At 44.0% G+C, this 26,327-nt stretch overlaps 3 protein-coding genes across 5 annotated transcripts; 2 read left to right on the forward strand and 1 right to left on the reverse strand.

Moving 5' to 3' along the window:
- Positions 1-1,181: 1,181 nt before the first annotated feature.
- LOC130383251 (protein L-Myc-1b-like) lies at positions 1,182-4,795 on the reverse strand. Its single transcript, XM_056591365.1, has 3 exons — positions 4,473-4,795; positions 3,169-3,826; positions 1,182-2,583 (listed from the first exon to the last, which is right to left on the reverse strand). The coding sequence occupies exons 2-3, from the start codon at positions 3,716-3,718 to the stop codon at positions 1,988-1,990; spliced, it is 1,146 nt and encodes a 381-aa protein (XP_056447340.1). The 5' UTR covers positions 3,719-3,826; positions 4,473-4,795; the 3' UTR covers positions 1,182-1,987.
- A 5,014-nt stretch (positions 4,796-9,809) lies between these two features.
- Positions 9,810-19,896, forward strand: LOC130383254 (sodium-dependent lysophosphatidylcholine symporter 1-B-like). Its single transcript, XM_056591370.1, has 14 exons — positions 9,810-9,948; positions 11,747-11,866; positions 12,456-12,580; positions 14,545-14,668; positions 15,447-15,525; positions 15,721-15,882; positions 16,114-16,200; positions 16,484-16,602; positions 16,715-16,798; positions 17,334-17,417; positions 17,527-17,639; positions 17,753-17,896; positions 18,270-18,446; positions 18,708-19,896. Exons 1-14 carry the CDS (start codon positions 9,856-9,858, stop codon positions 18,757-18,759), a joined length of 1,563 nt encoding a protein of 520 aa, XP_056447345.1. The 5' UTR covers positions 9,810-9,855; the 3' UTR covers positions 18,760-19,896.
- A 318-nt stretch (positions 19,897-20,214) lies between these two features.
- Positions 20,215-24,370, forward strand: si:ch211-67f13.7 (uncharacterized protein LOC565426 homolog). Of its 3 annotated transcripts, XM_056590659.1 has the most exons (8): positions 20,218-20,777; positions 20,859-20,971; positions 21,920-22,026; positions 22,132-22,303; positions 22,399-22,516; positions 22,839-22,918; positions 23,010-23,098; positions 23,400-24,370. In XM_056590659.1, the coding sequence occupies exons 1-8, from the start codon at positions 20,310-20,312 to the stop codon at positions 24,185-24,187; spliced, it is 1,935 nt and encodes a 644-aa protein (XP_056446634.1). In that variant the 5' UTR covers positions 20,218-20,309; the 3' UTR covers positions 24,188-24,370. The 3 variants fall into 3 exon arrangements, 2 of the variants coding, with proteins under 2 accessions (XP_056446634.1, XP_056446635.1); XR_008895620.1 differs by lacking the exon at positions 22,839-22,918 and having other exon boundaries at positions 20,215-20,777; positions 23,400-23,489; XM_056590660.1 differs by lacking the exons at positions 20,218-20,777; positions 21,920-22,026 and having other exon boundaries at positions 20,880-20,971.
- The last annotated feature ends 1,957 nt before the right edge of the window (positions 24,371-26,327 follow it).

Raw genomic sequence — 26,327 nt, forward strand, 5'->3', positions numbered from 1 at the left:
CACGTATCCTCCTGAGATCAAAAAGTACACATCCAAAGGGAATTTCACAGGCGGGAAGAATGTCCTGGGGGGTGGAATTGTCCCCAGTCGTGGCGGAAAATAAAAGTACGACACCTCGGCCATGCCAGTCACAACAAAGGGTGGTAAGGTGTGAGACAGTTTGTGGTTCAGGGTGTGTCTGGCAATTCTATCTGGCTGTTTTTGAATAAAATGGGTCTTTGTGTTTATTGTTCCAACAGCCGTGGATCGAGTCGGATGAGGCCTGGATTGAGTCGGATGAGGCCTGGATTCTGGAGGCGTCAGCGAGGGGTCGCCTCAACAGGTAAGCAAGCAGTTCGAGTTCAAGTTGCGTCAAAGCACTCCAATAACAGAACCGTAAGTATCAGCTCCACGCCCACAAGAGGAGCTTTCTAGACCACTTTTGTATCGTTGCAAACGAGTTCCTCAGTGAAACAAAAATGCAGAACAGATAATCGAGTTACCTGCATCCAGCTCTGCGGTCTGACTTTACCCTATCAGTGCTATATCTCACCGTTGTACATTCACAGATGGGGCCGTGTCAACGAATGCCCTCGCGGTCATTAGGTTTGGTGTTTTTTTAAAGACGCCTCAAATGTTTAATATTTTTCAATTCGATCAATAAATATGTAATTTGTAATTCTATATATAACTAAGTGAGTAGCTTTGACAACTTCACAACTCCCTGCTTCTATTTCAAAACAACTTTAGCAGAGTTAAACCATATAACTCACGATGGTCGACGCATCCAATGGCACTTGCGTGATGATCCAAGTCCTTCCCGTTACCAAAGGACTGTTCTAAAGATGCCTCGCCCTGTGTGCGTGTCAGTGTAACCTAGTTCAAGGAACATCAGGTACCCAAGCATGCTGCTGCAGCAGCTGCAGATGGGAGGATCCTCTTGAGGTACCGCGCGTACACTTCAAGGGCGCAGCTGAAGGTCGGGCTCACTCTTATCCTGGGCTCATTTTACATACGGCCCGCTGGAGCAAGACAAGTTCACTTTCACAAGAGTTGTTGGGTTCTTGTGGGGGAATAGAGTGCGCTAATAAATTATGTATTAAATACAACTTGTCATGTGAATTGAAAGCCTGTATGGCTCACACATACAGACCTTAAGAGTGTAATACTCCAACACACAATAGAAAGATGAATACAAAATATTATATGCAAATGTATCAAAATTTAATGCAATATGAGCTGGCGATATGAGTATGCGTCGAAATCAAACAGGAGAAAAAGCATTCGGAATTTCACAAAGTGACTTGTGTATAAAGTACAGTAGTGCCACTTAATTCTTTTTGCCCCCCGTTTACATTTTCTTAACAAAATAGAAGCTCTACGTGCCAATCGGCATGGTATATAGGGAACAAAGTTCATTTACAAGTTTTGATTTTGCCTCCTTCCCAGGGAGTAATGAACTAATTACAGACAAACGTGAGTAAAAAAAAAAAAGAGATTTGAACAATTAACTAAATCAGAATCACCCGTTCATTCTTATGTACATGACGATGGCTTTTACACTTAACTCCAATCCAAGTGTGCAATAAGAAATGCAGAGTCATTTCATCAAGGAAAATTAAGTTTGGACACAGACAGACACTATAGGGTACATAGATATTCACACTAACGCACAGGTGAATTATGAAGATATTTTCTTTTCAAAATAGGTTCTTTGAGCAACTATACAGAGCATACCGGGAATAAACATTGGTCATAGCTATATATCCATTACCTACCACACACACACACACACACACACACACACACACACACACACACACACACACACACACACACACACACACACACACACACACACACACACACACACACACACACACACACACACACACACGTCAAACTAAAGTCCAACGCTTTGTACACAAGGCAAGTAGTCATAGGATCCCCCCCCCAAAGTATCAAACAAACACTAAAGTCCTTGGCTCCTCTCGGTCCTCTTTGGGTCTCACGTGCGCCGCAGGTCCACCAGCCTGCGGAGCAGCTGCTGCTGCCGCCCCTTCAGCCTCTTCTTCTCCTGGGCCTGCTGCTTCTCGCGCTGGTGCAGCTGGTCCAGGTACTCCGTGGCCTGGGTAAGGATGGCCACCTTGGGGGTCTTGGCGGACTCCACCAGTCCCGGGACCTGGTCGCGCAGCGCCATGAAGCGCGAGCGCAGGTCGTTGCGCCGCTTGCGCTCCAGGAAGTTGTGGTTCCGCCGGCGGTCCACGTCCTCGTTGTCCGAGCTGCCGGGCGTGTCCGAGGAGGAACCGGCCAGGGACGCAGAGGAGGACTCCATGCAACTGCGCTTCCTTTGGGGCTCTTCGTCGTCCTCTTCCTCGCCGTCGTCATCATCATCATCATCTTCATCCTCGTCGTCCAGCTCCGCGTCACTGTCCGGGGAGGGCGCGGCGTAGTCGTGTTGCTGCTGGTGGACGGACAGGTGGAAGCGGGCGGGACAGGGGTCTGCACGGACCGTGAGGGTCTCGGGTTTTTGCGTCCTCGCTACACGCCCGCGGTTCTGCTTGCTCTCCACGGTAACGACGTCAATCTCCTCCTCGTCATCGTCTGTGCAGCAATCACAGATAAAATGGTTAGGTCTTCATATTCACAATATTAAACATTTCAAACAGTAAAGTGGTGCTGAGGCGTCAGTTGCCACTGGCAAAATAACCATAAGATCGCAAGCAGCAACCCTTGACATTCTTCGCTAAAGGAAAAATGTTAATGGTTCAACTGCTTTTAAGTGGAATAAGATAATCAAGATATGCGTATAGGGCCATTGACACCCATGCTAATTCAGAAATAAAGACGTAGATATGTGGTCAGGTAGAATGGCCAATACTCAACAATTAACACAAGATCCACCTATCTTATGTAAATTGGCAAGTGCTAATTTGGCCTTCATGAGTTCCTCCTAGAGAGCAATACATCACCAAGAACACCCATCACCCCGCCCTTCTTCTACCGCACTATCATTCTAATAATAACACATCAAGCATAACTGCGATACGGGCGCAGTGTTTAACACCGGGGTATATATGCTGATGTGTGCAGTGTCCACATCTATTTTACTTTAGATATGTTCTGTGTCCTCCAATACACTAGATGGGTACATGCAATAGTCAAGAATTGGTTGTGGGGGGTTCTTACCCGAGGAATCCGTCCGAGACTCTGAGCCCGACGAAGCCGGTTTCCTAAAGCCGTTTGTTGGAATTGTGAGAACCGCCGCGGGGTCAACACAGTCTGTCGCCAAGGCAGTGGCCAGTGACGCATCAGGTGAGGCGCACTGCGCTTTAGTGGCCCTCCCCGTGATCTGGGGCGCGGGGAGTAGTCCTCGATTCTGGATGGCCGACAGTCGGTCGTTATTGACCTTCTCCAGCTGGCCCCTTGCAGAGAAGCTACTCCACATGCAGTCCTGGATAATGATGGAGCTGAGGTTACCAAAGAGCTCCTCCGTGTCCGGGATGAACTGTCCTTCGTACTCGTCGTCCTGGCCCAGGAACTTGGAAAGCCAGCTGAGTTTGTCGCCCGGGGAAACGAGCATGGCCGCACCACCGAGCGTCCGGGTGGGCGACATGGGAGGGGTGGGCAGCAGCTCGAACTTTTTCCATATATCCTCGCTGGGAGCGGTGGACTTGTAAAAGTCTTCCTTGGTGTCGAAATCTTCGAAAAAATACGGTTGATAACAGTCGAACTCCATCTTTTCCCAAAAGTCCTTCAGTTTGCAGAGGCTACCACCTGGCGTCAACTCCTGTATCCCGATGAGCGACGATACTACAAGTAGTTTGCATTCAAGACCGCACACCACCTGCATGACAAAACAGCCGCAATCAGCGTCAACAGACCTGCGCATTCACTTTAGATGTGGGCTCCTATGTAAAAAGCGCCATGCAACCCCTCCAGACCCCTACATCCTCCTAGCCCACGTTCTCTAAATAGGACAGTGTTAATAATTGATTGCATGTTGCGGATGACCGCTCTCTGCAGCAAGGCAACCACCATCAAGGCAGATGGTGAGCACGTCGTACAGCACTGCAACACAATAGTAGGCTACTAATGGTAGCGAACTCGGAGCGTTTCTCTACCATTTATACTATTATTGTTTATCGCTTACAGTAGGCCTACTATATGACCTGGTTATCATCTACCTTGGTGGTTTAAATGCGCCAAGTGATTTTTAAATCCCCGTTGAAATGTGTAAATGCTCTTTGTAATGTTTAAATGCCCTTTGTACAGGCGGCTCTGCGCTGACATGGGAACCGGGGATATAGGGTCTCGCTTTGTTACACACGCTTTCCCAAACAACAGACTTCCAACGCAAATTAGCCCCAAAAGACGACTTTTTTAACCAGGAGTATTTCCCAGATACCCGGAGTGCACGTCTACACATCCTCGGTAGAAACTTTGAATGCTGTAATTAGTTAAAACCGTTCAAAACAGGAAGCGCTACTCACCCTAGTAGGTTATCCTCAAACCACAATGCGTAATTGAGGAGATGGAAAATTCCTCCAGGAAAGGCAAACTCCACAGTTAGGGATCCGGAAAACACCCGGTGCCGAACGGTGACTTAGCTCTGGGTGTGAGGGTGGAACGATTTAAAACCACTTATTTATTCACACGCTTTCCAGCCTGCAACTCTGTCGGTCACAGCCACACAGTGCGTTTTTCGCGCCACTGATATATCCTGTTATATGATGATAAAACTGAGGGAGGAGCCTCGAAAATATCTGCAGCGGTTGATCCGGGTAAGCCTGGTCATTTACATAAAAGGCGGGGGATGTGCTCAGTCCTGCCCAGCCTTTTAAAGTCATTGACGGTTCTTTTTTCTCGACTGGAATGACTAGGGTTTGAGAAGAAAATAAAACGCGACCAAAATAGTCTGGTGGAAATCCGTGATGACAATGAAATTAAACCTTGGTTTCCCTACATCACCATGTCTGCAAGCCAGAATTTGTTTAGAATGAATTTTACTCAATGAATGAATTCATACATGAATTCATAAAAGCTGGATTGTTTTTTGCAAAGGAAAATTGTTTTTTTATGACAGTCAAATATGCATATTTTATAAATGACTGAACTTACATAAACCACAGTAGTCTGTGTTGTAGTGAATCCTGAAAGACAGATCAGTGTGAATAAGAGATAATAAGATCGCTCCACAAGACGCCCAGTGACACCCAGGAGTTCGGTTCTCCACATCTGCTGGTCTATGGACATACAAGTAAAACGGTGTCTAGTCCATTCTTCTTTGTCTCCTTAATGTGACAAGGCCTCATTGTGCTGCAGGAGTGTGTACCCAGCAGGGATCCCCCTAACGAAATTATATAATTTTTCCGGACATCTTTATTGGGTCCAAGCACTTCTGGATATAAAACAGCTTGAGGTAAAGGCATCCTTGACCTTTGTAAAGGTCCACCTCCAGGCAGACATGGTTTAAACATACACACGCTGCGGCCATATTGCACCAGGCAATGATTAAGTGGAGGTGTAAACTAATTTGATGCCGCATTGTCTGGTGTGGACAGGCGGCCGGGCCAGGATGCGGGTCAGAGGTCAAAGTTCGCCAACGACTCCTAGAAGAGGCAAGGGCAGACCAAGACGAAGAGCAACCCCCCCCCCCCCCCCCCCCCGGCCAAACCCCTGAAGGACATCGATCAGTGTAGCCCTTCTGGAAGCTTCTCAGGGACGCAGAGCGAGAGCGGCGAGCTGATTATTGATAAACAGCTGTTGTTGCCGATGGCGTCTGAGGTTTAACACACCTCTGGCCCGTGGCATGTCTGACTGTGTTGCTTCATACTGGAGAGAGCTAATTTTTCTACTTCAGCCTTTGTTCTTGTAGTTTGGACTCTATTGTTTTATTTTGGCCTGTGTTTTTTTTGTAGTTGGATCTATATCGGTTAATTTCGGCCTGTGTTTTTGTAGTTTGGACAAACTTGTTTTATTTGGTACTGTGTTTTTTGTCGAAGGTCCAATATAGTGGTTTTTTTCGCCCTGTGTTTTTGTATTTGGGCCTATATCGGTTTATTTTGGCCTTAATTTTTGTTGTTTTGTGGGGCATATATTATTCTTATTGCGGCTACAAGACTTTAACCATCAAGCTGTCCCACTGAATCAGGTGTCAACCCTGAATCTGAAATGCACCTTCATGCATACCTGATCCAAACTAAAATTTGGTTTTAAATGGATTTAACTTTTCCCTACTATTTTATTATAGTTCCTGGAGCAGGAGTAAGAAGGTCTATACATACACTGATGTCGGCTGTCTTGGATGACGGCGTAGAACTGAAAATGATTCATCTGTTCAATGGGAGGTTGTTTAATGGGACAAAGCAGTGCCTACACCAGCCACCTTGCACGGTTTACCAACCACCACAGGCCACCCTGAAATCTGCCACGTTCACAAATGCCTCCATCCTGACCAGAAGGAACAAAAATAAAAACTTTTGGCCCCATAAAATTTAGATGAGGACCTTCAGGAGGACTGAAAACCCTGAACCTCTCCCACCGGGAGTATCATTGTTGCGGTAACAATGCTTTTACACCAACAATAGCCTGCTCCCCAAGTCATCTCCATCTTAAATTCAAGTACCCTGCTTTGTCTGCCATTGTTAGAGTAGCATATGAGTGAGGTGGGAGAAAGACATCGGTAAAACAGGGGATGGGGGGCCAGGAGGTATTAACGGGGGGCACTCATGCAGCGGACATTAACATCCCACTCAGTCACCCTGGGGAATCTGTGACTGGAGGAATTTGTTTGTGTGACTGTGTGTGTGAGTGTTTTAGGGGGGGGGGGGGGGGGGGGCAATACTTTGACTTGGAGGTACTGAGTGGAATCATCCTCACGGTTGATTGCAGTGGTCAGCCGACACTCCTATCCCACACGGCCTCTGTGACACAGGGGTCATCGATCTCCTGACCTCTGCCCTTTTCTCCAGCCAGTCTGGACATATTTTATTCTTTACGAGGCACATTTCAAAAGGCATGGTGCTCATATGCTGCGATGAGGGAAGTGCGGAGGACAGAGAAAGGGAAGGGAATACAACTCATTGAAAACCTTAATGGCTCCCCGGGGATGGTCAACAGCATATGTGACACGCCCTCAGAAGGCCTGACCATTGTAGGCAGCAGGTTGCAAACATGTGACAAACAGCGTTTGTGTTTATCAACGTTGCACCTTTGCGTTTTTGTCATTTCTGTGGTTAGTGTTGATATTAGTACGGACGGTAATTTTATAATTACCTTCTGTACACAAAGCTTTTACCACTTTAAATTCTGCACTGTGTGTGTGTGTGTGTGTGTGTGTGTGTGTGTGTGTGTGTGTGTGTGTGTGTGTGTGTGTGTGTGTGTGTGTGTGTGTGTGTGTGGGTTGAACATGTGATGAAAGATCAGTTTAGTTAAAACATGTAAGTGGTAAACCCGAAATAGTACAACATCTTCTTACCACACTGCAGCAGATATTGTTTCTGAATTAGGCTGCCACCTGGTGTCCGATTGGTGAACAGCTGTGTGCGTATGAAAGCGATGGAAAGAAGAAATAACTACAACAACGAAAATGCAAGAGCAGCCCCAACCAAACAGACCAACAATGTGACAAGCAACCATAGTCTTATTTTCATCCTGCAAGTTTTATACTGGTGCATGTAACACCAGAAGGCCCAGGAACGCAAACTATTGGGTAAAATAAGTCAACAAAGCAATTCAACAGAGCAAATATCATGTTGATTAATTCCAAACTGAAAGTGTGGCGGGAGTACCCTTTTACATACACCATCTACACACCATCTACACACCATCTGTACACCATCTAACATCTACAGACCATTTATACACCATCTATACACCATCTACACACCATCTATACACCATCTACACACCATCTATACACCATCTATACACCATCTACACACCATCTATACACCATCTATAAACCATACACCATCTATACACCATCTACACAACATCTATACACCATCTATAAACCATACACCATCTATACACCATCTACACAACATCTATACACCATCTATAAACCATACACCATCTATACACCATCTACACAACATCTATACACCATCTATAAACCATACACCATCTATACACCATCCACACACCATCTACCATCTATACACCATCTACACACCATATACACCATCTACACACCATCTACACGCCATCTACACCATCTGTCGTACAGCTTTGTAAAGTACAATGATGGGTTGGGGCTTTAGAGTTAGAAGCTGAACTCTAGTGTTCACCACGAGAAAATTAATCACAATCTACAAGAGGTAAGAAGGTTGCAAGGCTTACTAAAAAAGTATGTTTTGCATAAAATAGTCTTGTTTTGGAAAAAAAAAAAGGACGAATCGTAAGCTAATTTCACAAGACCATCGATTTCATGGGGCTTGTGTGTCGGACGCTCGTCCAACAAAAAGCCAGGTATTACTAATTTGATGCCCTCTCAATTAACTCTCCTGTGTGGTTAATATAGACAGCACGGAAAGAGGTCCAACTTAGATCGTCTTGTTAATTAGTAGCAGGTTGAGCTTGACCTAGGTAACCTTTTGGCTCCCCCTTCTGGACAGTTGACAAAAATGCACACACAACGTTCTGTATCTAAATCCAATGAATAAACTATTGTAATCACTGACGTGACACGACTCTTCTGTTGTGTTGGCAACGTAAAATTCTAGGCCTGTGTCAAAGACTGAATGTTTGTTCCTTCATTGGTACTTTTTTATTTACCGAAGGATATACAGATTTAGTTATTTCCTTCAGACATTCGAAAAAGGTCAAGCAAAAGACCCAGGGATTTGTGTTCTGCAACCACTCATCTAACCACCTCAATAATAGCTGGTGTCTACCCAATAGTTAGGACATCAACTGGGAGAGGCAGACCATTAGTTCCTATTGGGACAGTGGGAGCGGATGGATCAGATGGATTAATTTTAACTGTGTAGGCCAATATTTGTGTGTCCCTCAGCAGGGAGGGAGTGTCTGCTTTTGCCACACCATGTATAACTGACATTTGCATTCCAGTCGAGATCGACTTATGCAGGTACATTTTTATATTTTTGCTGCTTGCTCTGAATTGTAAACTACCCTACATACACGCCAACATGTGACAACTTGTGTCACATAAGTAAAGCCACATAACGCGATTTATGTGGCTTTGTTGTTTTCGTTTTATGTTGTATTATATTTAAACAAAAGAAAAAATCTTGTTTTTTATATGTGTCAAGTGTTATTTAGAATAATAACATTTGGACAAAAGCCGAATACTAATCAATTATAATTGATCCCATTAAATCTCCGAAAGGTACTAAATTAATGGACTAAATCAATATTGTTTAATGAGATAACATCCTTTTAATAAAATTATGGGGGTAAACTAAGGTTAGGCGTAATAGGTCCCTCACTGTCATATGAATAGGTCTAGGCCTACCTATTATGTGAGAAACAGCAAAAATGTATATGTAGCCACCTGATCGACTTTTTTTTGTAAATTATTAAAAATTATAAACGGCAACGATAATTGTATGTCTTACCTTGATAAATATCAGAACAGAACCATGACAGCAGCACTGATGAGAGTAGGCAACATGAGGATGTGTGGATGCTTGGACCTACGTCGAGTCGTCAGCGGTCGTCAGGTATGACGTTGAAATCACGTCAGAAGCGTGGTTCAGAACCCAAGCAGCGTGGATGAATGATACTGGGGGGGGACCCGTTTGACAAGCCGAGCAGAGGAATAAGACGCCCTTAACAGACCGCACATGCACATTTATCTTCAATGTGATATTTGTCTTCCGAGCATTTTCATCCACATTCGTCAAGGCAATGGCAAGAGGGGATGGTGCAGAGCAGTATTCGGCGACAAGTTTATTACCAGTAAAACCATTAAGTGCAGATGGAGTCAAAATTGAAAAGAAGGTAAGATAACTACAGCTATGGGAAACGTGATTGGGAGGAATACATGATTGCATTATTAGGACGTTTCATTCATTTAAAACCGGCGTTTTCGCACATCCTGACAGCTTTTAGCGACTTAAACAATTTAAACGTTTAGGGCTAATCGCTGCCCGGTTCTATATTAGCCTGTTATAGCCTGCATTGGACGTTTTATTTAGATGCTCTAGATTTTCTGCTGCGTCGGGAATCACCATGCCACGGTGATTCCCCGAACGCGCGAATACGCAGACTCAGGTGCTTGTGTGGGAAGGTGTGAGCAGGGGTGTAGCCTACCACATAATTCTTGGCCCTATACAAAAGCAGTCGCCGTGGGCCCCCTTTCTCTCTTGATCCATCTATCTCACGCATCTTTCTTTTTATTCATGATGTTAACCTTTACTAGGTATTTTATTTATTTGCTAGAGATTTTATTTATTTGCTATATAGGTCATGACATTGTAGGTCTAATGCTGATTATTATAGGCTATGGATTATTTTATGTTACACAATGCTCTTATGCTCCAAGCTAGATTCCTTGCTCACAGCCTTTAATCTAAAAAACTGCTGAAATCAGTTTAAACCATTCTTAAACCTTTGAGCTCACCTTTCTTTTGAAAGAAATCAGTTAGTTGTTTCCCTCAGCTTGCAGTCTTTTCCTTTTTGTGACCCTGATTTCCCTTTCTTGGGGACAGACATGACTATTTTGTTGCAAATTAGCGCTCCAGCCATAGCAGTGACTCAACACACGATTAGCTGAGGTAGTATTTTGGTGGAATAAACTTTTTGCGTCTTCTGAAAGGGTTGACAGTGAGCCTCCACTTTTCTTCAGTCAAACGTTTTGTCCAGCCAATTTCAAGTAACTTACGACATTAATTACTAGAAATAAAAAATGCCCCCTGGGTGGGTGGTGGTATGCCTGCAGTTATACAGGCAAGGACCAGGATGCAACCGCTCAGGATGCTCTTACTATCACTACTGTCAGCTCAAGTCTTACCATCCCGTGATCCCTTCATCCCTCTGTTCATCCATCCATCCATCCATCCATCCATCCATCCATGGGCCGGCCTTAATGCATGTGTGCATATGCGTGTGTGTGTGAGTGTTTGAGTGGGTGGGTGAGTGAGTGTCGGGAAAAAGTGCATTGGCATGTGTGTGTGTTAACTCAAGTCATTTAAAACCCTTTTAAAACCCCCCTCTAAGCTGCAGCAAAGGCCCGGTCGTAGACTCCACAGCTGTAGGGGATTTGAGTCTAATCTGACATTTTTACATGTGGGGTGAGAAGAGCCGGCCAACTTGGTCCCTGGTTGTAACAGGTGGAGGTTTAATGCTATGAATGAGGCCAAGTGTTTGATAGTAGGGAGGCTGACTCTGGATACCAGAGGCCAGATGGGCAGGCGGCCAAACAAGAATTGACTCTGTAGGAAAGAGGAGGAGAGGCTGTGTGTGTGTTTGTGTGTGTGTGTGTGTGTGTGTGTGTGTGTGTGTGTGTGTGTGTGTGTGTGTGTGTCTGTGTGTCTGCATCAGTGTGTGTGTGTGTCAGCATGTGTTTGTGTGTGTGCATGTGTGCGTCAGCGTGTGTGTGTCTGTACGTTTATGTGTGTGTGTGTGTTTGTGTGTCAGCAAATCATAATCCTATAAAGCGCCATCGCTTATGAAACCCCCTTCAGGTAGAAATGCAGTCTGTGCACATTGAGACCCTACTGAACCGGTGAGTCACAGGGTTCAGTGCGTGTGATGCATCTTGGGTCTCTTTTTTTGGCCACCCTCGCAGACGAAGGAGCGGAGGAAACCTCTGTCCGTCTGCAGCAAGCTGTGCTACGCCGTCGGCGGCGCGCCCTACCAGATCACCGGCAGCGCCCTGGGCTTCTTCCTGCAGATCTACCTACTGGATGTGGCACAGGTGAGGCGGGAGTTTCAACCAAATCAGAGCCACAAGAGAAGAGAATTAAAAAGAAAAGAAGTATATTACAGATAATACCCAGATAAGCAAGATTATCAGATTTTTGAGTGAAGATAAGCAATTTAAATTACTATCATATGGTTATCAGCTATATATCAATGATATTCCAGGGGGTGCACCCACATACTCACTCCACCCCTTTGAGATTGGTGGTATTCATTTAACAGTGCTTGGCATGTAGTCCCACAAACCCCTATTGTTTGGATTTAACGCTCAATTAGTCAGTGTGTCCAATTAGCAGGATTCACTGCAACGGAGAACAAGCCAATGAAGTCACCTCACTCAGCTCTGAGCATGATCTCACTGCATTATTTGTTCCCTGAACCTGGTGCGCCGAGAAGGTAGAAATGTGAAATTCTCAAGTATTTGGTATCCTCCTTATCTCGATATTCCTCCCATTGAGCCCTTCGTGGAGGACAACTCAGTCTCCCATCCGTCCTCCACTGAACATTCAGGGACACATTTCATTCCTTTGGCTGTTCCACATCAGGGTGTTGATCTGTCTCTGGTCCTTCTTCCCCGTGGTTAGCTGGATCCCTTCTACGCGTCCATCATCCTGTTCGTGGGCCGGGCCTGGGATGCAGTGACCGACCCCTGCGTGGGGTTCCTGGTGAGCCGCACCAAGTGGACCCGCTTCGGTCGCATGATGCCCTGGTAGGGGACCTGACACCTGAAACCCACGCACGCGCGCACACACAGACACACACACACATGCACACACACAAACAATATATATTGTTTTCTTTCTCTGGGAGTAACAGTGACAGGAGTTTGCTGGAAGATGAGCCATAGATTGGCTCTACTTCCCCTAGTGAGTGGGGGGAAGTATCATATTTAGCGTTTATATATGTCTATGACAAAAAGAAGAAACAACGGTGTGCGACAGGGACACTGAAGCAGTTTTCCATTGTCAGTGTACTATGTATGATTTCTTATTTCTTCTTCATTGTGCTTTTACAATTAAGAAATACAACTGTAATTACAAAATCATATTTTATCAGCGAAATAATTATTTGAACTGTTGATGCTTTGAAAGGGAAGAAGACTTCTTCTGACGCACTTTGCATTTTAACTCAGCATGGCATTTCACATGGAGGACGAGTGGAATACTTCCTTCCTCTGCTACCTTCAACCAACGTGGATACCTCAGACTTACACTGCCTGTTTGAATAGAACTGTTTTATAGCACATTTGTGATTAAATGTGATTTAATGTTTAGCTGCAATATTGAGAGGGCAATTCATCCTAACCTCTGCATTATATTATGGATGGATTATATGAGGACACGCACATAGTGAAGGAAGTAGCCAGGGTCTATGTAGTGCATGCCATTTATTGCATGCTATATAGTAGCTATCTATACTTCATGAACAGGAAGAGTACAGCCAGTCAAACAGAGAATGTTCAGTATGCAAATGTAACACTCTATGATCCGCAACAAATACTGACTGAGTCACCTCAGCATCCGCGTAAGAAGGCTGGTTATGCGTAAAGCTGCACGTGATTTAGGGGTCGGGGGGGAAAACCGAGCTTCTCCAGCTGCCATTGGTCCAGCCGCAACACACCACCGTTTTGGACCAATGAGGCAGGCTCGAATGGCAAATGGTGCAGTGCCTAGGAGAGAAGATTGTGAGGGAGTCTCAGAGCACGCAGGTGGGGAAGGGGTGACATTTGCACAAGATCCTACATTGATTGAATGTAAATTATAAAGATAATGGTTAGAAAGAGGATGGGGTATCTGCTGTACAGAACAACTGCAAACTATAATACTGCATGAGATGTCTGTGTCGCAATGAATTGCGACTGTGTGTGAACCCCAGCCCTACAAAATGCAATGTGACCTCAATTTCAGTTTCAGTTAACCTGATTCCATCAGCCATGAGAGATAGACAGACGTTGTGTCTCTCCTCATAACCAGTATTTCACAGACCACAAGAAAACCTTTTGGCAACACTTTACAATAAGGGAACGTTATATAACCATTAACATTAGTTAATACAGTAATAAGCATTATTATATATCATTAGCGATGGGTTAGGTTAAACTTTTAAATGTCTAAATGAATACCTTAGTTAACATGAACACCATTAATAAAATTGAACACCATTAGTAAATGATTACGAGACCATTATTTAACTGTTTTTAGTTAATACTTATTACTGGATTTACTAAAGTTAATTAATAGAGAACCCTAAAAAAAGATTGGAGGTTAGAATATGAATGAATAATTCAACAACTTTGTTGTCTGTAAAAGCTTTCATCAATCTGCTACATCCAAGAGTGAGTCCAAGATATGCAGCTGCTTCTATCACACAGGGAAAATCCATATAGTTTGACATGAATGAAAAGATAATATAAACCAGGGTTTGCAGTTTGTTGGTTTCAAATGAAGAGGAGTGAGAGGATTCCTGATAAACTAAAGATAAAACATCAAGATAATCAACCAATGAGGATCTTTATGAACAATGACCATTGCATATATTGCAATAAAAAAATTTCCTCTCTGAATCCATAAAGTAACCTGTATCTGTAAGTGGGTTTCACCCCACTTGAAACCCAGTCCTTATGCCATGCACATGTCTGACGTCCGGTCTGACCCGTGACCGCTACCTCCCCAGGGTCCTCCTATCCACGCCCTTTGCGGTGACGTGCTACTTCCTGATCTGGTACGTTCCTGCGGTGGAGCAGGGGAAGGTCCTCTGGTACCTGGTCTTCTACTGTCTCTTCCAGTCGCTGCAGACGGTCAGTACCGCCGCGGGCCAGAAGGGAATCTGGAGAAAGGCTATCGTGTAGTGCAGTAGACACAGGGGTCGCACTGTTCAACGTGTAGCGCAGTAGACATAGGGGTGGCACCGTTCAACGTGTAGCGCAGTAGACATAGGGGTGGCACCGTTCAACGTGTAGCGCACTAGACACAGGGGTGGCACCGTTCAACGTGTAGGTCAGTAGACACAGGGGTGGCACTGTTCAACGTGTAGCGCAGCAGACATAGGGGTCCCACAGTTCAATGTGGGATGTTATGACTATATATGTATAGTGATGTTACTTTCATTTTGTCTCATGAAAGGTGTCCATTTGGATAGAAACACAACATGTATGTGAATATATGAATATATATATATATAGTGATGTTACATACATTTCATCTCATGAAAGGTGTGCATTGGATAGTGATTAAATAATCATATGCAATATCTATGCCCAGCAAGCCAATACAGAGGCAACAAACCACAACTTTCTGCACAGCGAATGTAATAAAATATTGTCTTTGTCGATTATTGTATCAACAACCGATGCAATAATCATGTACAATATGTATACACAGCAAGCCGATACGGAGGCAACAAACCACAACTTTTTGCATAACGAATGTAGTAAGATATTGCTTTTGTTGAGAAACAACATCCTACTTGAAAATGCGAACGAGCAATTCTCAGATGCACTGACCTCATGACACCTGTATTCTACACGCACACCAGTACACCACGAGGGCTCACTGTGTTACTCTGTGGGTTCACAGTGCTTCCACGTGCCCTACTCCTCCTTCACCATGTTCATCAGTGACGATCAGAAGGAAAGAGACTCGGCCACTGCCTACCGTAAGTCTTGGTACACACTCACACAAACACGCACACACAATTGTACAGGTTTGTACATTTCTACGTTACCATATAAGAAATGAAGTTTCTACCATTACAGAGATACAAACAGGGCCTCTGATAGAGCCTACCATTTTCTGACATATCCGCATTGACTCTCCTCTCCTATCACCTCTTCTCCATCCTCAAACCCAGGAATGACCGTGGAAGTGCTGGGTTCGGTGGTCGGTACGGCCATCCAGGGCCAGATCGTAGGCGGGGCCACCACCCCCTGCATCCCCACAGAGTACGATTTGGATCGCGATGGCAACGGAACCCAGCCTGTTGAGGAACGTAACTCGCTCAATGGACGACACGGTGAGACCCCCATGCATCATTATTTAACAAAAACATTAAAATGCAGGTCCACTGAGATTGACATTCTGCAATTTCATTTGTATTAATAAGATCATGTTTTGTAAAAAAACAACTCCTTATACTCCATCAGTGTAATGTTCTTTATTAAATTGTATATTATTATACTAAGAGTAGTACTTCACTAGTTGCAATAAGCTAATGCTTCCTCTGTGTCTTCCCATTGAAAGAAAGAGGCGTACATGATAGCTTCCGGAGTCATCTGTGCCATCTACGTGCTCTGTGCCACCATCTTGTTCGTGGGGGTCAAGGAGCAGAAAGGTGAGAATCTAGTTGCATCCATGGTCTTTACAAAAGAGCACACATTTTTCAATATCTCTCAGATCCGGCTGTTATCCCTAGAGGTCGTTACCTCATTAAAATCTCCCTCTGAAGGAATTCCACAGAGAGACATTGTTTTTCTGAATACGTGTCCTTCATGAATTGCTTTGCAGACATCATAGCAGGAATTGCTGGAATGCTCAGCACATAATCTGGGTCCCTGGGAACTCATAACCCCTCTGTTCTACTCCACCATGGTTGTGTGTACCGTGTGTATCTCCAGATATTAGTCAAAAGAAGGCCAAACCAATAACCTTCTGCCAAGGCCTGAGATTGGTGATGGGGCACGGACCATATGTCAAACTAGTCCTGGGCTTCCTCTTCATCTCCCTCGCCTTCATGGTACAACATCCTGATCTGATCCAACTTTATGTCATACAGTGAATTATCAATCACAAACTTCAAGTGTTCATTCAGTCGCGTTAATGGTTTTATTTTTTCTCTGTTGGCACAGCTAATGGAGGGAAACTTTGCCCTTTTCCTCACATACGCACTGGACCACAGAGAAGACTTCCAGAATATTCTCTTAGTCATTATGGTGAGTGTGATTAATCATGTTTACAGACTTTGTCAAGATATCTATTTCGGAATTGTAAAACAAAAAATATGTATTCATTGTAGCAAAGTCCATGCCACACTCCACCTAGCTGTTTCTTCTTGGCTTCTTCAAACACAAGGATGCAGGGTGGTGGTTTTGACAGCCGGTTTATTGTAGAAGAGACAATGATACACAGTGTTGGCAGTTACCTTGAAAAAGTAATCAGATTACTGATTACTAGTTACTCCTTAAAATAGTAACATAATTACTTTACTAATTGCTTGATTTTAAAAGTAACTAAGTTAGATTACAAGTTACTTTATTAGTTACATTTAACTGCGACAACACCCCCCGCCGCCTCAAAATAAAAAATTAGAACTGGTTTTGCCAATACTAACTTTTTGTCCCAATAAATATATCTGCTCATTAAAGAATGCAGTTTTAGAGTTTTCTGTAAAAGCAGCCTTTATAGTACACTGATCTCTGCTTAAACTGCAGAGTCATTGACTCATGCTACCATGTGCTTCCTCCACAGCTCTCAGGCACCATCTCCATTCCGTTTTGGCAGTGGTTCTTGACCCGCTTCGGAAAGAAGACGGCGGTGTACTTGGGCATCACGGTGAGACGCGACCACAGAATTCAAATTGCCTCCTTTCAAAGAGGTGATCTTTGTGGATAGGGTTCCCCCGTACCCGACTCATTGTGCTCCCCCCCTCTCTCCCCAACAGTGGGCGGTTCCCTTCATGATCCTGATGGTGTGCATCAAGAGCAATCTGGTGATTTCCTATATGGTCTCCGTGGCGACCGGCGCCAGCGTGGCAGTAGCTTTTCTCCTGCCGTGGTGAGCATGAACAGACCTTAGGGCGTGGCTGGTTTTGTTACCACTGTGACCACTTGGTCCTCCAACTGATTTCATGGCTAGTTTTGTTAGGTAAGTCGTGTCTGTCGCCGCAGGTCGATGCTCCCAGATGTCGTGGACGACTTCAAGTTGAAGAACCCAGACATCCGGGGCTACGAGGCCATCTTCTTCTCCTTTTATGTCTTCTTCACTAAGTTTGCATCGGGCGTGTCGCTGGGCATCTCCACGCTCAGCCTGGAGTAAGTTATTGTTTTTTACTTTGCAACGGGCAACACTGCGGTCACTAAAATATAAGTGCATTAATAATCGCATTGTCGACCACTTTTATTCATTCCATCTGTCTTGCCTAGTCGTCATCATGATTCACAAATTCCCTTTTCTGACTTTGGTTAAACAGTTACTGCTTCTACAATGTAGCAACTTAGCAAATACAAAGGTCCTGAGTTAGTGATCATTTGAGCCCATTTGATCATTGCTGTATGCAGGAGGTTACCATCCAGAGCAGGAGCCAGTGGTCATGTGGCTTTAAATTAACATAACCCTTTTCTCATAACCAACTGTACTTACTCTTTTGCCCCCCTCCCCTCTCCGTGTTTCCACATTGTTGAGCAGCTTTGCCGGGTATGTGTCCAGGGGCTGCTACCAACCCGAGTCGGTCATCTTAACTCTAAAGGTGCTGGTCTCTCCGGTCCCTGTGGCTCTCATAGCCATCGGACTGTTGATATTGAAGACCTACCCCATTGATGAGGAAAAGAGGAAGAGTAATCGCAAGCTGCTGCAGGAGCTGCTGTGAGTGAGGCTATTCCTTCACAACATGACAGGACAAACGTGTGGCCTGTTTGTGTTAATAAACAAACATTAGCTTTGGTGGTCTCATGAGCCAATAGCTGGCATACACACAGATCCCGATTGATGCTTTGTTCTGACATCCTTAATTGTAGACTTGAACTCATAACATTTCTAAGCATGCCTTATTTCCATGAAGGTCAATGCATTGCACATCTTTTAACTTTTGCGTCTCATTCTTGTCTCTCTCCCATCCTTAAACAGGGACACTGAAGACTCTGAGTCCGAAACTACAGCACTCGGAAGCGTTGTGTAGGCGGTTCAGACGGGACGCTAACGTCGTCCTGCGTATTTGCATGATGAAGCACAAGACCACCTGGGAGACTGGACGGGCCTTGTGTGTTTTCAGTGTAGCTGGACTACGAGCGGAGAGACCACAGACCACACTGTGGTCCGCCTTCCTACGGACGCCTGGTCACGGCTAGCCTTCGAGTGCAGTACACAACGTGGTTTAATGTTGAAAGAAGCTTTGACAGAAATACAGTTATTCTTTGTCTTGTTAGTGGAGAATTGGAGCCATCAGTGATGGAGAATTTCTGCTCACATTAAGTGACTAAAGGTACAATGAGTAGGCCTAGAATTCGTGAAACAGGCCTTGTAACTTCAACCATTGGGTTTGAGTAATCTTGGTCAATAAATACTTTTATTTTAAAGAATACGTTTGGCTCCATTAGTTGCAATGAGATTTTTGTTAATTTAAATATTGTATTTTTTAAGAATTGTGATGATAATGTACTTTCTATGAATACAGAGGTACATGTGCAATTTCTTTCAGAGAAAAACAATGTAACCTTCCCATGGGAGGAACAATGCTTTTAATATTTATTCAGAAACAATCATTTAAGGGATTAGGGCTGTGACAGTAGTGCTTGTAGTAATATACATAACATATTCATATTGTCTGATGTACATGAAGATGGTCAGTTGATGCAATTCCCAATTTTATTCTATATAGACAGTGGCAATTTTAGGCACGGGCGAACCGGGCAGCCGCCCGGGGCGGCATATTTGTGGGGGGCGGCAAATCACATGGGGGGGCGCCGCGAGCAGTATAAAAAAAATGAAACCCTCACTGAAGTCCGTAGGTTCACGATACCCCCCCCCCCCCCCCCGTCAACAATCGCTGCCCGGGGCGTAACTGGACCTAGAACCGCCACTGTATATAGATATCTTCATTTATTTTAATCAATGTATTTTTTTAGTTGTCTGTTTCTTTGCTGCTATTGCATAATATTGTTTATGCAAAATTGGTCAATTGGTACATTGCATTTCTTCTGAGGTTTGTACAGTGGTTGATTGGTTTCTAAATTATACAAGTCTTCGTTATCCAATGTGTGGATTATTTAAATTATGCGTACACAGATAACTAAAGTCCTCAATAAACCAACATGAATACGGGTCCCGCTATTGTTTTGGTAGGTAGTTATATAGGCTACAGGGCAGCAGCGACAGACATAGCCTAGCCTACTACAAATACTCCTTAAGAGTTGTATTTTATTCTGTATTTCTTTGGCGAGTTGTCCTACCTAGCCTACAGGGCAGGAGCGCATCCTACCTTAAGACATTAATATGATTAAACTACTTCAACTTTCGAACTTTCCATCAAGAAAATATTGAACATATTCATATTCAAAGATGTGAACGAGAGTGGCTAACCAAATGGAAACTAATAAAATACAACCAAACCATCTATGGGTGAACGGTGCGTGAGCGTTTCGTTTCGCGCCACAAATTATCAGCGCACCTGTGATCGTTTGTCTGACGCACGCGCATATCCACAGGGACGTAGGAAATCAGACTCTTGCGATGAAAACAAAGTGGAATTTTTACATTTTATGGAGTGTATTTTCCCTTTGTATAGGTAACTATGTAGCAGGAAAATATGATTCCCCGTCCACACGCCGTCCATCCAGACGGAAAACGATTTTCAAATCAAAAACACAACAGACAGAGACCGCCACACAGCCCGTACATGTGCTCGCCACTCACAGCGAGACGGTATCGTCGGGAACCGAACTAGAGCTAATATCTAGATCGCAGGGTGCTGGGGGCCACGGGACAAGGAGTCAACCTCACTTCGCGTACCTACCAGATGTTTCTGTGACTTGTTCTAATTCGGATTTCGTCGTGCGGGTCAAAAATGTATTTTACGGACATGGCGCAAACGCCGAGGAGCTGAGGTTGGGGAGGACGTGCAAGAGCAATGGCGCCCTCGGACCTTACGGCGTCCTTCTCTTCACCTACCGGATAACGGAGTGCGACGTCCAACGTGAGGTAATGTAGTAGCTTTTTTATTTTGCTTATTTAAGTTATCTTATTCAGTCTCAATATCAAGAATCATTATCCTTCCAACAGATGTCCCTCGAGTATATCGTGTATAAATACCTGCTCCGCTACATACCGTCTCCAAAGAGGCGCAAAGGCAGCACGCATTCATTCGCTGTGAACATCGAGTGTCGTTATCCAAGGTGAGACGGATTGGGGTTTTAACACTTTGCATGAGACAATTGGCTATTATTACGAGGGGTCATGACAGCCAGTTTTATGGTGATTAATACACATAGTGAAGTTGTGTTGGAGCATCCACTGGCCAACCTTTACCGCAAGGTGACGCTGTTTAATTCGTTATTCCCTCAAAGTTCTACAGGTTGGTTATTTGCAGTTTACTATCTATAAATCGCATTGTTTACTTCGATTGCACCCCCATTTTCCCAACTAATAAAGTATTTTTGAGGTTATTATTAAAGTTATTGTGGAGTAGGTTATCAATTTAAATAATGGCATCTTCATATCTATCAGCTAATTCCGAAACTTAAAAAAGCATAGAAAGAATGAATGTTAGCCTAAAGACAAATCACTTACCACGACATTCAAAACCTGCATTCCAATAAAATGGAACAATACAATTGGTGAATAAAAATAATCACATACAAGTGTGTTGTATGACAAGAAATATATAATTGCACTTGGCAGCACAGACGATTGTCTATCAAATAATGTTTAAAAGCTTATTATTTTAAATTCAATAGTGATGACCAACATGACCTTTAATGACCGACCTTGGGGTCGGAACCCTGCTTTGAGTTTCCTGTGTTGCATTGGGGTCTGGAAGTGCTGACACAATCAATAGAATAGTATGACGTGTATGAGTTGGATTAAACATTTTGGCTAATCTTTAAAAATTAAATGTTTAAGGTCTAAAAATGGCCTGTATAATCTAACTGACTTCCTAATGATTCATAGCCACCAGCTAACTCCTACTAATCACTTCTGAAAGACTCAATTGAGGAACCCACACAAGTGGGTCTTCAATGAGCAAGAGCATCGTGGTATTTACAGTAATGACCCCTCATGATTACATTAATAACATAAATGTATCATAATAATTGTATATTATTTTACTAATTCTTGCACAGGTACCACCACGTCTATCAGTTGGCTGTGCGCCCTACCTGGCAAACTGCTATTAGTCTTAAAAAGCTAAGGGGGCGCCTTGCCGAATTCCAAATCCAGTTAATGGACGGTATGCAGACGTGTATTGAATAACATTTGAATGAAGTGCTAACCGTTTTTTATGTTTGTGGGGAATTGGATTGGTATGCTACAATTGTCCTTTTATCCATTTCAGATACATGGAACATGCCTGCCAAGTCCAAGATCTACCTTCTTGGGCAGACGGTAAATCTCCAGGTGTCTGCCTCCCAGCTGCCATCAGGCGGAAAGGTGTACATCAGCAGCTGCTTTGCCACGCCATACAGCTCTGCGTCTCCCCTCAGATACGCTCTCATTGATAACTTTGGGTATGTATTGGGAACGGAAGTTGTTCCTCACAATGTAAGCACCTTTGCCATGGACTCACGTATGTAGGGGGGTTCCTCTGGGTGGGCATCCTCAGGTGTATGTCGGGGAGCCAGAAAGACCCAGGGAGCTCTCAGTTTGTCTCCTCCCAGGACGACCAGACAGTTCGGTTCTCCTTCCATGCCTTTCAGTTCACCGCTGACCCCAAAACTCAGGTAGGACCATCTGTTCTCAAAAGCCAAGAATGTTTCAATATCGGCTGTAAAAAAAAGCCAACATCCTTTTAGAAGTTGCGTATCCTTGTTTCTCTGCTTTCTGTGTTTTTTAGATGGTTCCATTAACGTACAATTCATGGTGGCTAATGTTATATAGTTAGATGGGATCTACATTTATTATACTCTATAATTTTCATTACATTTCATGCAACGTTTTGATCGGCAATTGCATATCACTTTATTGTGACGCCAGTAACCTTAGTCGTATTTCAACATGGGATTCGATCTGGCAGTAAGAACATGGATTTCTTCACCTTTTTAGGTGCAGATCCAGTGTGTATTACATGTGTCATCAGAAGGCTCAAGTGCTGTATACAAAGCTTGCACTTACGAGGACAACAGGTGTTTTTCTTAACATAGAAAAATACTGTACCAGTGAGTAATGTTAATTTCAGCTTTTGCAAATGTGATGAGCACAAGTCTGTCTTTATAGGTGGAGAGCCCTCTCTGGTGATGACTACATATGTGATTGTTGTGAATCACAATGTCTGACATCAAAAACTAAACGGGCGATGTTGGAAGGTAAGCAATTTCTTATTGTCTTATTGTCTAATTTTCTTAATTATTTTTATTGAAAATAATTGACTAGTCTCCTTCTCGCATTGTGTTGCATATCTTTGTTTTATAATCAGTCATCAGGCTTCAGGAACAAAACCAACAGTCAATCATAAAGTCATTGAACACAGCTAGTCCTTGTGGTCTGATTGCAGTGCTTTGGTTCCTTCCCTTCACACAATGAGCTTCACATTTGTAGTTGCAAGGTGTGGACGATATTGAGGCCAATAGCATTGACATCCCTGCTGATCTAACCATGTTTCTTTAGGCTCCGCCAACAGTGGACCAATACAGGTCTCAACTCAGTCGCCCCGCTCAGAGGACCATTTTCCATCCGCCGTTCCCCCTCTGATTAGACCTACTGCGGAGGGGGTGCTGGAAGACATCTTGGCCTTTGAGACCAAAATGAATCAACCAGTCAATGAGCAGGGGAATCCCCAAAATCTGCTCAATACCAGGGATTTGTCTGAAACCAGTGGCAAAGAAGACCAGCGAAGCCTGGAAGATTATGAGCTAGACGACGAGCATGAGGGAGACAGTAGTGTTTGGGTTCACGGTGCCACAGCCATCGGTCGGTTGAACCAACTGGGCTTTGGCTGGGGACTGATCACAAAGGATTGGGATGGGGAAACATCTGGCCTCTGGGATTTGGACGAGTTTGGGGAAGATGGAGTCCTGTCGTACGGAGACGAAGAAGACCTACTAGAGACGGAGGAGAGCGACAAGTCGGGATCCATGGATTGGTCAGTGACGAAGGAGGAAGATAAGGCACACAAGTTCTCTGGTGATGGGCTGGGGCTCGGTCTGCTGAAGAAGAAGAAGGTGGTGGAGTCACATGTCACTGTGGCTTCGAGGGAGACGCCCTCCAAACCCTGGGCTGATGATGGACATGAGGAAGAGGGGGGAAGAGAGGGGCATGGAGGGAGACCTGAAGAGGTTGAAGGGTCTGGGTCAGACGTTGAACGGGGAAATGACAAAGCTGCACAGGGTGATGGATTGGTAGAGGCGGACGTTGGTAGGGATAAGGAAATGACTTGGTATTTCACATGGAAGTAGTGTTGGTAAATTATTATTTACCAACTTTAGTTATTTTGCTTCTACCGATCTATTTCAATAAAAGAATAACACAAATGCAGTCATTTAACTTGTTTATGGCATCACTCGACTGTCGGCCTTACATTAATTTAAATCAAATAGGATAACCAGTGCTTTGGTTAAAGGAGGATTTCACCGGTGGAGGCATGAATATGTATTTAAATTGGGTCCTATATGTAGTCTACTAATAAAATAAAATTCTAATTTGGTGCCGTCTTGACCGAGAAAAGGCAGAAAGTGACTTTTTGCGCTTGTGGATTGAAGACAACAACTCCCACGATGCACAGCTTCGCTGGCCACTCCAGCTGATCTAGATCTCCGCCTATCGGACAACTCGCTTTTCCATATACGAAGCTGATACCGCAAGACTGCTTGAAAATCATTTCACACAATATTTCTAGTGAAGAGTATTATTTGGTGAAAACGATCCGATTTCGTTGTATGCGGTTCAGGGATATCTCCGTAAAGACGGAGTCATTTCGAAACCGTATCGAGATGTAGAAACGCTGTGTTCAAGGCGCTGGTTCTCCACAGAAAAAAGTGGAGCGCATCAAGCCTGCGCGCTGTATACAAACATTCAGTCACGAGGAGATTCAACCCTTTAAATTGAGCAGAAATACTTTTTAATGTACAGTTAGTAATTACATTTATCAAGGGGCTTTATTTAAAAGTACAAAAATAATACAAATAAAATAAATAAAAAATGTAACGCAACTCTGACGTCCCCCAGCTGGTGGGGGGCTAATGTCATGAATCGCTTCAGACGTCCTAACGAATCCTAACGAAACCGCATAGGTCCGGATAGATTTGAAACCACCTCCGAGGGTGGTTTCAGAAATGTGCGGTTTCGGGCACCGTTGCCGGCTCCGTCTGGACGGTCGGCCGAACGGACAAGACGTATGCGGTTCCCCCAAAAAATCGGCTTCATGTGGACGGGGACTTAGAAGGCGAACACACGTTCACCAAGACGGGGAGACAGCGCCGGGTGACTTACGCCACTATCTGCCAATGGATCGTGAATGCCTGGGCTGATATATCATTCTCAACTGTGGTCCAAGCTTTCACGAAGGCAGGAATAATCACTGAACTGCCAGGCAACAGCAGCGACACTGACTCGGATAATGACGAGAGGGAGCCGGGCATGTTGGATGCCGTACTCGCCCAACTGTTAAATTCGGACACTGAAGAAGAAGAAGAATTCGAGGGATTCGTGGACGGGGAATGAACTGAAAAAGTGAGCTGTACGTGTTATACGTAACTGAACAATGTTGAGTTATGCACTAACGTTTGAATTAGCGGTATCAGACGGTTTATTTTACGTGTTTACAACTGAACAAGGCTGGGAGATATTGTTAATATGCACATTAACGTTTGAACAACGTTACCATGGGAGTGAACGGAGTTGTCAGAACGCTTAATACAGTTTGACTTTATCGGACTGTTTTGTTGACATTCCCTTTAGCACAGCTCCATCTAGTCGATTCATAACGCAACCCCAGTCAAACGTTTGACTGCAGTATCTTTTCTATGCGCTTTATAATCCGCTGCGCCCTATATGAAAACAGTTCTAAAATAGGCCATTCATTGAAGGTGCGCCTTATAATCCAGTGCGCCATATAGTGCGGAAAATACGGTAGTCCTCGTTTGTATTTCTTTCGAAATGGTGAACTTTTGCATGGTGCCATCTTATATGTCAGATCCAGTACTCTCCGCCATTGTACTTCAGTTTTATCAACAGCCTCTGTTAGCTTAGCTTCAGACTCAATTCGATTCAAGTGTTTATTGTCATATGCACAAATGAGACGTTCTCAGTTGTGCAATGAAATTCTTCCTTTGTTTCCACAGACTGAATGCCAAGATTTTTTACAAGATAGATAGATAGAATAAATAATACATTTAAGTTCAAATAAATAAATAAATAAATAAAACGGAATGGTGCAAATCCAAGAAAGCCAATGTGCGTGAGCAAAATGTAAACAGCTGCGGCAGTCCTGAGGTAGAATACTCCTTAACAACAGACTCCTATATGTTGTTAAGGAGTCTGAGGGCAGTGGGGAAGAAAGAGTTCTTTAGTCTTGATGTTTTGGACTTCATACTTCTG

Source organism: Gadus chalcogrammus, chromosome 5 (assembly GCF_026213295.1).
Source record: "Gadus chalcogrammus isolate NIFS_2021 chromosome 5, NIFS_Gcha_1.0, whole genome shotgun sequence".
Lineage (NCBI taxonomy): Eukaryota > Metazoa > Chordata > Actinopteri > Gadiformes > Gadidae > Gadus > Gadus chalcogrammus.